This window comes from Delphinus delphis, chromosome 1 (genome assembly GCF_949987515.2).
Source record: "Delphinus delphis chromosome 1, mDelDel1.2, whole genome shotgun sequence".
Classification (NCBI taxonomy): Eukaryota; Metazoa; Chordata; class Mammalia; order Artiodactyla; family Delphinidae; genus Delphinus; species Delphinus delphis.
The window spans coordinates 80,255,731-80,271,708 of record NC_082683.1 but is presented as its reverse complement, the minus strand read 5'-3'; the positions used below and the strand labels follow the sequence as shown (position 1 = coordinate 80,271,708).

General features: G+C 40.7%; 1 protein-coding gene across 6 annotated transcripts in view; it reads left to right on the top strand.

The window, feature by feature from the left end:
- The window catches only part of TGFBR3 (transforming growth factor beta receptor 3), a 218,124-nt gene that overhangs the window by 23,640 nt on the left and 178,506 nt on the right, over window positions 1-15,978 (top strand). For all 6 annotated transcript variants that reach the window (XR_009521249.1, XR_009521253.1, XM_060025520.1 and 3 more), the window contains exon 2: window positions 7,983-8,162. Coding sequence is in view for 4 of the 6 variants with exons in the window: in XM_060025520.1 (XP_059881503.1) it covers window positions 8,102-8,162 (61 nt within the window). In the remaining 2 variants the exon portion in view is untranslated. The remainder of the gene's footprint in view (window positions 1-7,982; window positions 8,163-15,978) is intronic.

The window sequence follows — 15,978 nt, the reverse complement described above, 5'->3', positions numbered from 1 at the left end:
CCGCGTCCCCTGCATCGGCGGGCGGACTCTCAACCACTGTGCCACCAGGGAAGCCCCTAAACTGTTATTTATATTATATTGTTACTGGTAGTTTGCTTGGTTTTTTCCCAAAGACTAGATGTATTTTAATCATAATAACTGCAATGACTGTTATTTTTAAAAAATGTACTGTGTGGGCCAGGTGTTGTTTTAGGTATCATGCCCATATTCTGTCTCATATATTACCATCAAAATATCATTAATATTTTACAGATGAGGGGGTGATGGAGGCTAAATGACTTGTCCAGTGTAAGACATCTGGGTAAGCCAGGTTTGGAACCCCAAGAATAGTTCTCTATTAATTCTAGCTTAAAATTATAAGCAACGGAAATCTTTGGATGCAGAAATATTAAATGTGAAAGGTAGTTCCTGGAATACTGCACGGGTGGGTAAAAAAATCTGTCCTACTTCCCTGGTGGCGCAGTGGTTAAGAATCCACCTGCCAACGCAGGGGACACGGGTTCGAGCCCTGGTATGGGAAGATCCCACATGCCGCGGAGCAACTAAGCCCGTGTGCCACAACTACTGATCCGGCGCTCTAGAGCCCACCAGCTGCAACTACTGAGCCCGTGTGCTACAGCTACTGAAGCCCACACGCCTAGAGCCCATGCTCTGCAACAAGAGAAGCTACCACAGTGAGAAGCCCGTGCACTGCAAAGAAGAGTAGCCCCCACTCGCTGCAACTAGAGAAAGCCTGAGCGCAGCAGTGAAGACCTAACTCACCCCAAAATCAATAAATCAATAAATCAATAAATAAAATCTGTCCTAGTTTGTGAACTTGAACAAAACCTGGTCTTCACAACCTTGTGAGATGTGTACATGCCCACCCTCCCCTCTTTGCTGTATTTTCCTTGGGCAGTGAGGTCTGCTGTGCTTGGGATAGACAGAGGGCTTTTAAGGACTGACTGAAGGTCAGCCCCAGCTGGGGCCAGAGATGTGTTGGTTATACTCTGTGTAACCAACAGGAATGAGGGTGGGCCAGGCCCTAGAGGGGCAGGGGAGAGCAGAGCCCAGCTTCTCTGCACATCTTGTACCCTCTGTGCTTCCTGCCTTCCTTTACTGGGTCTTCATGTGGAATTCCTATCCACAAGTATAGGTAGTTCAAGAGTAATCCTTTTTTTTCCCCTTCCACTGGCAGCCATAGAATATTGGGACTTTCTTAGGCTTCAGGATAATTCTCTTATGTAGAGACTGCCGGCTAATGATAAGTAATGATAGCTTTTATGCTGTTATGTGTACAATTTCATTTGATTCTTGTAACGGCCCTGTGATGTACGTAAGGTTAGTTTATTTTCTTACAAATGAAGAAACTGAGGCTCCGTTCTGATCCAAACCACCTTTCTTATCTGACGTGCTGTCAGAGTCTTAACTGAACATCCAAGCACTCTGGGCTCTCTTCAGTCTCTTCTCCACATGGTACCCAGGGAAATTGTTATTTATTTTTAATTAAAATTTTTTTCAGTTTTATTGAGATATAATTCACACATAACATTGCATAAACTACAACACAGTGATTTGATGTATGTATGTATTGAAAAGTGATCACCACAGTAAGTTTAGTTAACATCCATTACCTCACATATTTAATTTTTTTTTTTACTCATGTTAACATTTTTTTTTTTGGCTGCATCATGCAACATGTGGGGTCTTAGTTCCCCGACCAGAGATTGAACCTGTGCCCACTGCAGTGGAAGTATGGAGTCCTAACCACTGGACCACCAGGGAATTCCCTACTTGTGTTAACTTTTAAGATTTATTCTCTTAGCGACTTTAAAATATACAATACAGTATTGTTAACTATAGTCGTCATGTTGTACATTACACCCCCAGAACTTATTTATCTTATAACTGGAAGTTTGTACCTTTTGACCACCTTCACCTATTTCTCCCACCCCTCACCCCCACCTCTGGCAACACCAATCTGTTCTCTGTTTCTAAGAGTTCAGTTTTTTAGATTCTACATATGTGTCCTACAGTATTTGCCTTTCTCTGACTGACTTATTTCTCTTAGCATAATGCCCACAAGGTCCATCTATGTTGTCGCAAATGGCAGGATTTCCTTCTTTTTTATGGCTGAGTAATATTCCATTGTGTACACACCACATTTACTTTATCCATTCATTCATCAATGGACGTTTAAGTTGTTTCCATGTCTTGGCTATGGTAAACAATGCTGCAGTGAACATGGGTTTGCAGATATCTCTTTAGCACAGTGATTTAACTTCCTTTAAAGATATACCCAGATGTGGAATTGCTGGATGATATGGTAGTTCTATTTTTAATTTTTTGAGGAACCTCCATACTGTTTTCCATAGTGCCTATACCAGGGAAACTTTAAAAACATAATCGGATCATTCCACTTTCCTGCTTAAACTCTTTCTTGAACCTGTTCCTCTCTTTTCCCTTTGGCTTTGCAGCCATGCTCCCTTCAGCATCAGTGACCTGTAATGTTTCCTCTACTGTAATGTCATCCTTCACCAGAGCTTTTAAATCTCTACTTATCCTTCAGGTTGTGGATACCTTTTCTTTAGGGCCCTTATCATAGTGTATAATTACATATTTGTGTTTATCCCACCACACTTTAAGCCCATGAGGGTAAAAGAATATGTCTCTTTTCATGGCCATTATATTCCCATTGCCTGGCATGAGTAAGCAATAAATAAAGATTTACTGAAGGGAGAAATGAAGCTCAGGAAATTAAATATCTTGCCTAATGTACTAAATGGTGTTACTTTTACTAGAATATAAGCACCATGAGGGCAGGATTTTTGGCTCAATTTTTTTTTTTACTACTATATCCTTGGTATCTTCAACAGTGCCTGGCTCCTAGTAGTAAATATTTATTGAATATTGATTGTACTTAGATGCAATTCCAAAGATTTCTTATCCAAATCCAGGATTTTTCTCCTCTTTGTGCCAAATCTGTCTGAAAATGGGGATTTGGAAGTAGCTAGTTTCTCTGTGTAGTAGAGAAATCTGAGAGTTGCGACTCAGTAAGGTGGCTTTGCTCTCTCTGTGTACAAGTCTTAAAGGGCATCCAAATGTCATCGGACAAACAACAGTATCTGTTCTACATGTTGCACACCCCTTTTTACAGGCTGCCAAGCTAGATATTGATGTCCTCCACCCTGCCTCTTTTCTAAATCCCCTGAATAACATGTTGAATATCCATCAGAACAATTCTTTTACCAGCTTTTACTTAACTATTTGCAGACTTAACAGTATACCTTTCTCAAAAAAATTCACTTAAATGACCAGACTAGAAACAACTTAATGATCTGCTAGAAAACCTTTTCATATTGAAGGTACCAGAAAATCAGGTGTTATTTACTATTTGAGTTTAGGGAATGGCCATTTTTTATTCCACTCAATATATCTCTGTCTTTAAGATCTTCACATTTGTTGAATATTTTCCTTGTTGGGGGCTAAACAGTCTTAGTGTTAAGATATGATTGTGCAAAGATTTGTGCTTCATCTTCACAGAACTTGAGTCAAACAACATCACCAAGGATTGTTTATTTATTATAGCCGCCACCCACAGTCCTGAAGTCAAGTCATAGTTTGTGATCAGTAATGATTTGTGCAGAGTACATATGTCAACATGGAAGTACCAATGTCTGGTGGCAGCCATGGCAGGCTTCCCCCTCTCTTCGAAAAAAAATTCTGTTTCCAGAGATTGAGTATGGAGGGAGAGAAAATGGTTCCTAGTTTGTGGCAACAGACCTGGAACTGCAAGGTAGGATGCTGGTCATGGAAAAACCTGGTTTCTAGTCTTGACTCTGCCCTGTTATTTGGGGCAAGTGCTGGGCTTGGAGTTTGGGCTCCTCTTCATCCATGAATCCTGTTGACTTCTTCTAACTTTAAAAGCTGTTCGTGTTATCTTTAGCATGCTAATTCTTTTAATTGAGAAATTGATTGGCTGGAAGCTAATTTAAGTTCTGATTTTGAATAATCTCATGTTCATAGCCACTGTGTTAGCCATCTAAGGGGAAGTTAGCAATTTTTCTTGCTGGCTTTTAGCCTATTGCCAGACATCGTTTCACCACATTTTTCCACTAAGACAGAGCAAGATTTTCTCTTTAAAAGACATCCTGGTCAACTCAGGGAATACTGTTCCCAACCAATTCCTTTTGAACATTAGTTTAACCCGTAATGGTTTTTGGGACTTGTTTGGGTAGGGGTTTTCAGCTTATCCTGGTCTTTCCCTGTGAATTCTGTTGGATCACTAGAGAATGTGGGGCAGCACACAGTTTAATGGCCTTAGAAATAGATACAGGGGAAATTAGAAGAATTAGTATCACATTCCTTTTTTAAAAAAATCCGTTAAAGTCCCTCTCAGAATTGTGTTCTGTTCATTTGCGGATACTATAAGTTCTGGTACCCTTTGAATGGAATACATTACTTTGAAATGTGGGTGAAATGACTACTACACAGTAGACCCCAAATTGTTCATTCAAGATTTCAGAGTACCCTATTTATATTCTAAAGGAAGAGTTTAGTTCTTAAAGTCCAAAGAGATACAGTGAGGTCAGAAAACCAGAGTGGCGAGTCCCTGGTCTTTGCAGACTGAGTGTGATATAACATCAGAGAAGGAGAAGAGTTTGTATTTCCCTAGTTTTATTCAAGATCTGCGACTTTTCCAAAGCCTTTGATCATCCTGCATTCTTCTAATTGGGGAACTGATCCCTAAGTCGTGTGTTAAGGCGCTGATGTATGCAAGTCTTGGCCAAAACTGGAGTTCCACTGAATGGAATGACATGCTTCCTTTTTTTATTCTCCTCCGCCTTAGGATCCTGTCACCACATTGGGAAGATTAGACAAAAATTCTGTGCAGTTTATTTTCTTTTTGAACAAGTTACATTATGGAGGGACTTTTAAGCTGAAAGAAGAAAAGCTCCCTCTTTGTTTGAAGCAGCAGTATGTAAGTTTCAACTTGTCTTGGACTTCCTTGGAGATGTTTTAAGATCCGGTGTAAACTTGCTGTGGTTTGCCTTTGGGCATCAAACTGTTTAGCTTGGCTCTATTGTATCTGTAATTGCTGCATTTTAATAATTACCCAATATTCTTGTCAGCAATTTGCAGTCTACATTTTTAATAGAACCATTTGCCTTTCTTTTCCACAGGTTCATTCAGACCTGGTTTAAGCCCCAGATTAACGTGCACAGCTCCACAGAGCCTCTGCAGCTGCGGGCAGGGGGTGATACAAGCTCATTAAATATTCCCACAAGCCTCGTGCTGGTTATATAGATTGTGTGCACCATAAAAATCCTCTGGGAAGTCATCTTCTTCTGAAATCTCCTTACAGGGTTTTGCTTTATAAAAGTTGCCCTTAGTATTTGTTGAAATAGCATATTCTTTTAGAGTTTTTCTTATTGATCCATTCAGGAAATCTAATTTAAAAAATTTAATTTAATTAATTAATTTATTTTTGGCTGTGTTGGGTCTTCGTTGCTGTGCGCGGGCTTTCTCTAGTTGCGGCGAGCGGGGGCTACTCTTCTTTGCGGTGCGCGGGCTTCTCATTGCGGTGGCTTCTCTTGGTGCGGAGCATGGGCTCTAGGCGCGCAGGCTCAGTAGTTGTGGCGCATGGGCTTCGTTGCTCCGCGCATGTGGGATCTTCCCTGACCAGGGCTCGAAACCGTGTCCCCTGCATTGGCAGGCGGAGTCTTAACCACTGCGCCAGCAGGGAAACCCAGGAAATCTAATTCTTTGAAGGGAAAAAAATAGGGACAAATTCTCTTTGCTGTCATTGACTTTTAGGTTAACAGAGGAGACTTCCATTACATCTGAGGTGATGTGGAATTATGGTGACAGAAATTTTGGACTTAAAGGGATGATTGAAGTCAATTTTATGGTGTCCAAAATTGTGTCTATAATTTAGTCAGTTTTTGAGATAAGACCATTGTGCCACCAATGGATTGTGCCTCAATTTGACTGGCAATTTTTTTCCCTTAGTGATTCCACTCTTTAGCTTATCTCCTTTTTGTGTCCATTGTAGTGTTTATTTAGCAGCAAACAAAAGACTAAACTGGTTTTCCAGTAGCTAAGAATTATGTCAATAATCACAACCTACTTTCTCCACTTTCTTGGTATAAATATACCTCAAAGGGAATGGACAAGCATGATAATAATAGCTAACATTTATTCATTGCCTATTATGTGCTAGGTACTGTTGTAGCAATGTATATATATTAACTCCTTTAATCCTCATGGCAGTCCATAGGATAGTTTCATGCATGAAGAGTATTGTGGTCAACATCACCCATTTGGTAGGTGGCAGAGTGGATCCACACTTAGGCAGACCTTTAACTGCCATCATAATCTATATTTACTCACACTAGGCTTTTAAAATCACTGTCATACCAAGATTGAACTGCAGTGCCTCCTGCATATGTAATAGTTTAGTTTTAAAGCATATCTAAAATTTATTTTTGAAATTAGGACTTTATTGTTATTTCTGGGTAGGTAATACCTGTAAAACCCAAATGGGAGTTCAGTGAAAAGGTTCCTGCCCCCTCCCACCACTGTCCCCCAATCACCCTGTTTCTCTCCTTCTCAGAGGCCATTAGTGTTACTACTGTAGGAAACCATTTTAAATATCTTTCTCTTAACAATCGATGCAGTGAACTGAGACCATTTGATTAGAAACTCATTTTTCCATTGTTTTTATATTTTTCTACTGTATCTACAAGTGCCCAAACTGGCTTTGTCTCTAAAGGTAGCAAACTGGTTCTGGGGATGCAATTTTCTGGATGAGAGTAACAAGGCTGCAATCTCTAGCTCTTTGAGGTGGGTCCTAGAAACTCTGTGATCTTGCCTTGCCCAGGGCTTAGATCAGGCAGGGTCTTTATACTTTTTTCCAGTTGTTGGGTAATTTTTTTCCCTGTTAACAGGAATCATGTCCTCACACAACGCCTGGAACATAGTAGGTGCTCTGTAAACATTTGTTGAATTGCACCTTCTATGGGTTGTGCCAGGCTCAACGAGATAAGGCTGGAAATACTTTGGAGTGTCTAAATGAGGTGATCTTTAGGGCCATAGGAGGATATTCCAGTTCAGCAAACCTTCACAAAACTCACCATTCAAGGCTCTGGATAGGAAAAGTTTAGAAAAGACCTTCTGGATCCTCTAGTCATGCAACCAGATAGTCTCAGATGGGGTTGAGAGACAGGGAGAGACATTTTTGCTTATTAAAATGTTGGCAAACAGTTGAAATAAGAATCTTGTCTTTTAATGGTTCTTTATTTTTTCAGGTTGACTCTCAATGTGTTTCAATTTGATCCCTGTGATAACTCTGTCACTATAACATTAGATTGAGTTCTTTTTTAAAAAAAAATTATTGAAATATAGCTGATTTATTAATTGTATTAAATAAATTAAATAAATATAGCTGATTTATTGATTGTATTAATTTCTGCTGTACAGCAAAGTGATTCAGTTATACACATATATATTCTTTTTCACATTCTTTTCCATCATGGTTTATCACAGGATATTGAATATAGCTCCTTGTGCTATACCATAGGACCTTGTTGTTTATCCATCCTATATATGATAGTTTGCATCTTAGATTGAGTTCTAATCAGAGTTGTTTGTGTTTTTTTGCTGGCACTAGGGAGTTCATGTATCAAGTGTCACTGATTATTTTATAACTGATGATGTTATATTATAGGTGTACCTTGATTTTCTTCTATATTCTTGAAAATTTTATATAAAACCAAAGATTTAAAATGTCAAAACAGCATGTATTTGCAGAAGTATTTGCTATAAAATTCTTTATTAGGTAATTACCTCCCCTGCACCCCCAACATTTGCTTGAGTGCTGTCTAGGCACACAAGATAAATTTATCTTATACTTTTTAGAAATTCCTCATTTCACTTTCATGTGTATTTATCAAAAGAAATACCTGCATTAAGTTTTCTTCTTAAAATGTTTATTTTTATAGGCAATTTGAAAATTGGCAAGAAAGATTTTAAGGCCACTTCCAATTTGCAAAGATTATTTATAATCTGAAGAACTGCAGGCTGAGGTGACTGAACGGGACACACTTTTGGAGAAATAAAAATGGCTTCTCATTGTGTGATTGCCATGTTTGCCCTGATGAGTTCCTGTTTAGCAACTGCAGGTAAGTTGCATAATATAAATTGCATGTTCATTATATTCTTTTGGATATATTTTTCTTCAGTCTCTTCAGTCTAGAAACATTTAGGACATGGGATATTTATATAAAACTTGAGTATTTGTGTTCTTCAAGGAAATAAAATATTTGCCTACTCTACAGATACATAGTATGTTTGCCCATGTTATATTTTACTAGACAAGTGCTAGACATTCTAATGTCAGTAACACAGATACCTAACTGACCTTCAGTGTTGAGGTGGCTAGAGAACAAATATGCGGTTTAATACCACTTAATTTTGTTACATGCATTGATTACATTTACTTTCTTGTCGTAAATAAGAATTTCAAGAAAGGCTTTTTGTTCTTTATTACAAAATAAATAGATCTTTTACATAGAGGTGACACTCCTAGCATGGGCTACTTAGGAAATATTTAATTTTGCCTATTTCAGGTAATTTTTAAAAAAGTAATTTTTAAAAAAGTACAGAGGGAATTCTCTGGCGTTCCAGTGGTTAGGACTCTGTACTTTCATTGCCGAGGGCCTGGGTTGGGGGACTGGGATCCCACAAGCCACGTGGTGTGACCAAAAACAAAACAAAACAAAACAAAATAAAAAAGTTAAAAATGTACAGAAATACACTGTGCTTCCTAGAGGCCATCAGAATGGGAGCTCAGAGATGAGAAGAAGCAAATGATTTGGTTGGAACATTGTTGCTTAAATAAGAGTGTCAGATCCCCTAGGCAAGGTCTTAGTGTGGCAATCAGGGTTACTTAACAAATTTGGAAACTTAATTTGCTCTATTTTGTTATAATTTGCTTTGTGTCTCTTCTATAATGAGCTACATAGAACTAATTTGTTGGGCCAGTTCTGGAAACACATTGACTTAAAAAATGATTAGCCTCTTGGTTTTAGCTGTTGAATTGCACATACAGATTACATGAGAGTGATAATAATAACCATGTATTGAGTGTGCACTGCAGCCAGGTACTGTGCTAAACAAGTATAGCCTCTAACAATGAGCAAGGATATTCTTAGTTCATGAGCTCACTTAGTCACAACTCTGCTCTTCACCTCTGCGTTATACTGAAGAAGCGGGACCACCATTAATGCTCCAGTTGACTCAGACCAGGAGTCATATGCAGGCACAGACTGAGTGGAAGCCAGTTTGCAGAAGCTGGTTTATGAGATTGGAAAGCAGAATGTCCTCCTTGTTGCAAATATCTTGAGAGAAAGTTGCTAGTTTTTTTTTTTGAATGCTGGTGTGTGAATTTGAACTGCCCATTCTCTCTGTCAGCAGTTTCATTTTGTCTCATGATTGAGAAGTTATTTGCCTTTTAGCCTGTGTATTAAAACTTATCTTAATTAAAATCTCACTGAAAAGTAGTAGGAAAAAAAAAAGAGAGAGAAATGGCTTGATGGAAAAATGTGCTGTTTTGATAACAAGATGTATAATTATACCTGGTGGGTTTGAGGCAGAATTTTCTGCTTTCATTGATGAAAAAACATAACTTAAGAAGGTACTTCATGGGAATGTGGTGAGTTTGGTGGTTCTGTATAGCCTTGATGTATTCGATAGTGAATCAGTTTTGCTTGAGACCTTCCTTCCTCTGTCCAGCCACTGGTAGAAATTTTTTTTGAGTTGTGTACACACTGAAAGCTTTGCTGAAGTGTACAGTAAGATTGAAGGTACAGTAGAATTACAGATTTTATAACAAACTGAGGCAACTGATCAATAGTACAGAGGTAGAGATGCTTTTTTGAACAAGCTGACGGGCCAAATGAATGAAGAAGAAGGGAGAAATGTTTTGTATATAATACTGACATCCAGTAGCTTTCTGTATAGGCTCAGCATACTTTGCAAAATACTTTTTTGGGGCATTCTGCATGAGCTGAATTTCAAGAAGATAGTAGAAGATAATATAATAATGAATATTTATAATAATTAATTAATTACTGTGTATCAGGCCCTGTTCAAAGTGCTTTAAATGTATTATCTCATTCCATCCTCATAACTCCCCTAAGAAATGTAGGTTCTTTGTTTATTCTCAGTTTGTAGATGGGGAAACTGAAGCATAGACAGGTTAAGTAACTTCCTCAAGGTCCTACAACTACTAAGTGGCAGATTTAACCAAGAACCTACTGAGTCTAGGTCTACAGATTGAGCCTTTAATCTCTACACTATGAGGGAGTCTTGATCAGAAAGGTGTTTTAAAAAAATGATAATGGGTTTGCTGTGTGTCATCTGTGCCCTTTTGAAGCATCAAGTAAATCACTTATTCACTGAGTCTCCACTGAGTGCAAAGCACAGTACTAGTCACTTAGGGATATAGAAAGAAATGTAAGATTCATCCTTCTTTTGAGTTGTTTATACTTTAGTTCGGCATATAAAATATAACCAAATAATCAATGCATGGTGAGGAAAAGCCAGAAGACCTCAGGGGGGTCAGGAGGGTGGATTAGAGCAGCTGGGGAGGGCTTTGTGGAAGCCTAGGTGTTGAGCTGTGTTTTGAAGACCAGGCAGAATCTAGAAGGCGAAAGGCATTGGGGTGAGCAGAGGGGAGAACAGGGCTTAGCACAGAACAGGGCAGTTAGGTGCTTGATGTTGTTTTAAAGAACGGATGACCCAGAGAACTGGTTGGGAATGTAGAGGAGGTCTGTTTGGAAGGAAGGATGGGGGTAGATTGTGGAGGACCTCAAATGTGAGAACAAGGCTGTGGATTTCATTCTGAGGTTTGGATTCTCTCTTCTTCCATCCCCCTGTAGCCAAAAGCATGCACTGTTTAATCTTAGAATTCAAACTGCAGCCTCCCAAAGTTAGACTGAGAATATGGCCTTCTTGGCTACAAAGGCAACAGTGCCTGGCACATAGGCTGACATTCAGCTAGGGCTTGATCTCTGCCAGCTAATTTATTTTGTTTTTATAAGAAAACCCTGTGAGGTGGTATTAGTATTACTATCATCATCTGCATTTTACTCACAAGGAAACTGGGACTCAGTAACTAATAAGTGGGCCTTCTCTGGTGGTCCAGTGGTAAAGAATCCGTCTTACAATGCGGTGGGTGCGGGTTTGATCCCTGGTCAGGGAACTAAGATCCCACATGCCGTGGGGCAACTAGGCCCGCGTGCCACAACTACTGAGTCCACGTGCCCTGGAGCCTGCACACCGCAGCTAGAGAAGAGAAAACCCGAACACCACAGCTAGAGAGAAGCCTGCACGCCACAACGAAGAGGCTGCGCCCTGCAACGAAAGATCCCACGTGCCTCAGTGAAGATCCCGCGTACCCAACTAAGACCTGACACAGTCAATAATAAATACATAAATAAATAATAAATCTTAAAAAAAATACATTTTATAAAAAAAAATCTAATAAGTGGCAGAGCAGGGACTTGAACCCAGGCAATTTGGCTCTAGACTCCAGCCCATCCACCACTCCACTAGAGCCTCTACGTAGGAGACACTCCGTGGGGAATGAATGAGCCTCTTCCCTTGATTGATTCAATACCAGGTGAGTAGCCACCAGTGAGACATCCTGGAACCAGATGAAACCCCTTTGGCCTCAGAAGAGACGTATGTAAGTCATCAGAATGGAAAGACCCTCAAGTAATGGGCCTTTATTCGCGTTCTTCTTTCACTGACGGGGCTGTGGAGCTCTACAGTAGAGTTCTTGGCAGCAGAAGGGGTGAAGTCCTCCTTTAGACACGCGGCCAGGGAGGAGAAGAGCACAGCACCTAAAATGAGCCTGAGCTGGAACAGTAGGTGCCTGCGTGTGGGCCTTCAGTGAAAGCCTTCCTTCCCTGCTTGTGGCTGAGGGTGAAGGAGGCGGAGGCAGAAGCCACAGCCCAGGGTTAGTGGTTGCTTTGACAAAACTCATACTTTTCCTTCCCTCCCTTGTTCCTTGGTTATTGTACAGCATGTGGGGAGAGAGGGCCATGCTCTTGGTGAACAAGAACTGTGTAAGGACCATAATGCCTTCTGATTAGAAATTACCTTAGGTTTTTAGTGCCTTATCTTAGGTCCTGTAATGTATCTAAGAAAAGTGGGAAGTTACAAAGGTAAATGCTTGCTCCTGTGGGCTTAAGGCTCACTAAGTTTTCACTTTAAAAACTGTTCTGCTACACATCTTTAAAAAATATTAACTGCTGCCTCTGAGGCTTGCCAGAGTTAGGTAGGGCTGTGTTCCCAGGAGCCTTAATAATGAGAAAAAGAGGCATGTATGGAGAATTCAGGGAAAACAATTTGGTAGGAGGGGATGGACTTGTCTGTGCCCTACTGGTCCCTTGTGTCAGGCCAGAGGGGTGCTGCTGAGGGGAACTCTGCAGAAACGCTGCTGGCCTCTGTGCTGGCCAGTGTTGATGGCTTGGCTGTCTCCCTCATTCCGTGGTTTCCATTTGGTGCCTAGGTGTATCCTTTTAGATGCTTGCCTATGACCCGCACACACATTTATTTCTATTGAACGAACTCATTTCTTTTTATCTTTATTCCAGGATGTACCTGGAATTCCAGGTACAGTCCACAGGAAAACAGAGATGTTTTTAGTTGGAGCTATTTTCCTGCTAAGAAATCTCTGAACTCTTCGGGTCCGTAGGACAGCAAGCAGAGACACTAGCTGGTTAATACTTGGTTTGGAATGGAACAAGCTGGCAGCCTTGAGGGGAGGCTAAACATAATAATATCATTTTATTTTTATTGTTTCCAAAATGCTTTCATGTCTAGTGTTTCATTTGATTCTCCTAGCAGTCCCTGGGTGGGCAGGGTTGTTTTCTTCACTTATGGAATGGGAGTAAGGGGCTTTAGAGAAAGTAAGCAATTTAGAAAGCTGGTCTGCCTCTTGATCGAACCGAACCCAGCACACTTCTGCAGATGAACTGCACTGTTGAGTCTTAGTGCGCCCCTCAGCACCTCTTGAAACAATGCAGCCAGGTGCTCTGCTGGGTACTTTGCACTAATCAGTTCATTTAATCCTTATAGAAACCCAGTGAAGTAGGTATTCATCATTATCACTGTTTTTGTAATTATTACTACTGCCACCACCCTTACCATTATTATTATACTAATTTTACAAATGATGAAACTGAGGCTTAGAGAAGAAAAATGTCATATATAGTGAGAGACAAATTTTTTAAAAAGTTAAAACGGTCCTTTAGGTAATAATAGTCATACGATGAGTAAGTGGCAGCATGGCAGCAGACCCAGAGTTCATGTTCTTTCCATTGTGCTGCCCAAAGGGAACTGGCACTCTCTCTCTCTTGGATTTGAGATCAGTGGTCTGAGGACCGCAGAGGTGGTTCTGCCATGGTTTCCCTGCTCTGCCAACTGAGGGATCAGAGGCTGGAACTCATAATGGCAGAAAGGGAGGGAGGGTGCCGGTGGGAGCTGCCACCAGGAAATGTGAAGGGTAGAGGAGGAATAGACTTGAAGGTTCAAAGCAAATTCGAAAGGCTCTTCTCTTGCTAACCCCTAAGTCTTTGGACACAACTAGTTGATTTGGTCTGTGATTATTATTGTTTATAGGTGGTTATTATAACCACTTTTGTGTTTAATTCCACTTTTGGATACATAGGCAAAAGATCTTGTCAGTTGTGATGCCAGCTATCACCAGGGTGCCAACTTTCTATTTATTTTAAAGGCAAAGTAATGTTATTAAAAGTCCCAGAGTGAATACCATTTTAGGTAGTGATTTTAGGTAGTGATTTAGGTAGTGATCTCTTTGGGGGGGACCATGCACACCCTAGCACGATGAGGTCCCTGCCTCCCTTTCTTTAGTTTTGCACAGAAACAACACACACACACACACACACACACACACACACACACACACACACACACACACACACACACACACCACACACACACAGAGTTGGGGCCGTTAGCTGTAGTCAAGAAAAATACAAGTTCATTTCTCAAAGATTACCCTGCCCTGCATATTCCACCCACAGAGGTGGAATATGATATGATATCAAATAAAAGGCCTTTTTCTTTTTCATTTGCAAGGAGAGTAGATAGTTGGGTAAGCAGATGTTCATATAGTATGAGAAAGATATTTACCAAGAGTGTGTGTAAGATTATACATAGATTTGATGTCAGACAGGTCCACAGAACCCAGGTTTCCCTCTCCTTTGCATCCTTATCCTAGACTGTATCATTGCCACCCAGCTTTCTGAATTGTTGATTTATTTGGGTTATTTTAGGGTACCAATGATGGGGCATTTTTGTAAACACTGATCAACTTTTCCATCAGGACAGAGCTATCTGTATGTGACCACATAGCTGTTTAATTGCTCAGGGCTTATACTCTCACACACTGTGGATTTGGGAAATTAGGCTTTCTCGGCTTGTTTGCTTTGATAACTAAACCTTCCTACTCTGGGACCACCTTGAATCATTGCTGGACTCTGAGCTCCGAGTGCTGGTTTTGGAAGTGTTGTAGGAACAAGGCGGGTTCCAGGAAGTGTTTCACTGTGGTGCCTTCCCTCAGGACCGGCCCTGCACATGGGGGCCTCAAGGCGTGGAACAGTTTGCCTGTCTTGGAAGATTGGCCTGACCGGCACTGCGTCCACGTGAACCGCTGACTTTCATTCTCTTTAAAACATTCTCTGCCAGAGTGGCCTAAAATAGATTTATCCTGAAGTCCCATATAATCATATTTTTGTTCTCTGAGAGGACATTGTAAATCAGGCAGAATTCTAGAAGGCTTAAAAATGCACTTGCTCTCAGAATGTTCCTTCCAAGGACTAGGCAGCAGGTGCTCTGGGGACTGAGGCCCAGCTATTCTCCTGTCCTATCCTGCCAACTCCTAGAAATCTTAAGGAAAAAAAAAACAAACAAACAAAAACACTAGAGTAGAATGTGGAAAACCTTACTGCCTTCAAAGAAAAATATTGATTAAAAAAAAAAAGTTATTCTCTCTGTGGGCAATGAAGGGAACCATATAGCGATAAGTGGTATAGTTATGGCAAAAGGAAAAAGTTCCAATAAGCCTGCCCTGAGTTCTTTGTGTTGCTTCCCTTTGTCCTCATGTGCCTGAATAACTTAGTCCTGGTCTGGACGATAGATGAGCCATGAGTTGTAGCAGCTCCCTTCCTCCCTACCCTCCTGCCCCATCCGGAAAGATGCTCAGGTAGCAAAGGCCTCAGGAGAGAGCAGAGCACCTGCTTCTGGAGTCAGTTCGTGCTCTGTTGCTTCCAGTGGTGCCAGAGCTGCTCCTGGGATGAGCTGTTCCAGCGGGACGCATCTGTGTGGCCCATTTTGGCATTTCGTTGCTGCTTGGTAAAACAGAATGCCACATAGCTCCCATCTGCCCCTTTCTTTTTTTAGACGAAGGAACCATTTATCATTTCACCGTTTCTTTCAACTTTTAAATACTGCTATGTTTAGGTGGGAGGTTGTAGTCTGGTGAATTAGCTTTGAGTGCATACCAGATTTCAGGTAGTTTGCTAGCTTCTGTGGCACAGAAAGGGGATACTTTGGAGTTAGTGCAAATAATGAGTTTTTTCCACCTTCTAACATGGTTGTTTCCTAAAGTGTTGATTGATTTATTCAGCAAGCATCTACTGAGCACTCTAGACACTCTTCCAGGTGTTGGAGGTACAGCAATGAACAAAACAGACAAAAATTCTTGTGCACCTGAGGCGTACATTCTAGTGAAGAGAGAGAGAGACCAGAAACAAAAAATTATGCGTATTTTAGCAGGTTCAGTGGAGAAAAAGCAACCGGGCTAGGAATTACTCCTGGGGAAGTATAATTTAAAGTAAGGTGATCAGGGAGGGACTCACTGGGAAGATGACATTTGAACGAAGTTTTGAAGGAGGTGAGCTAAGT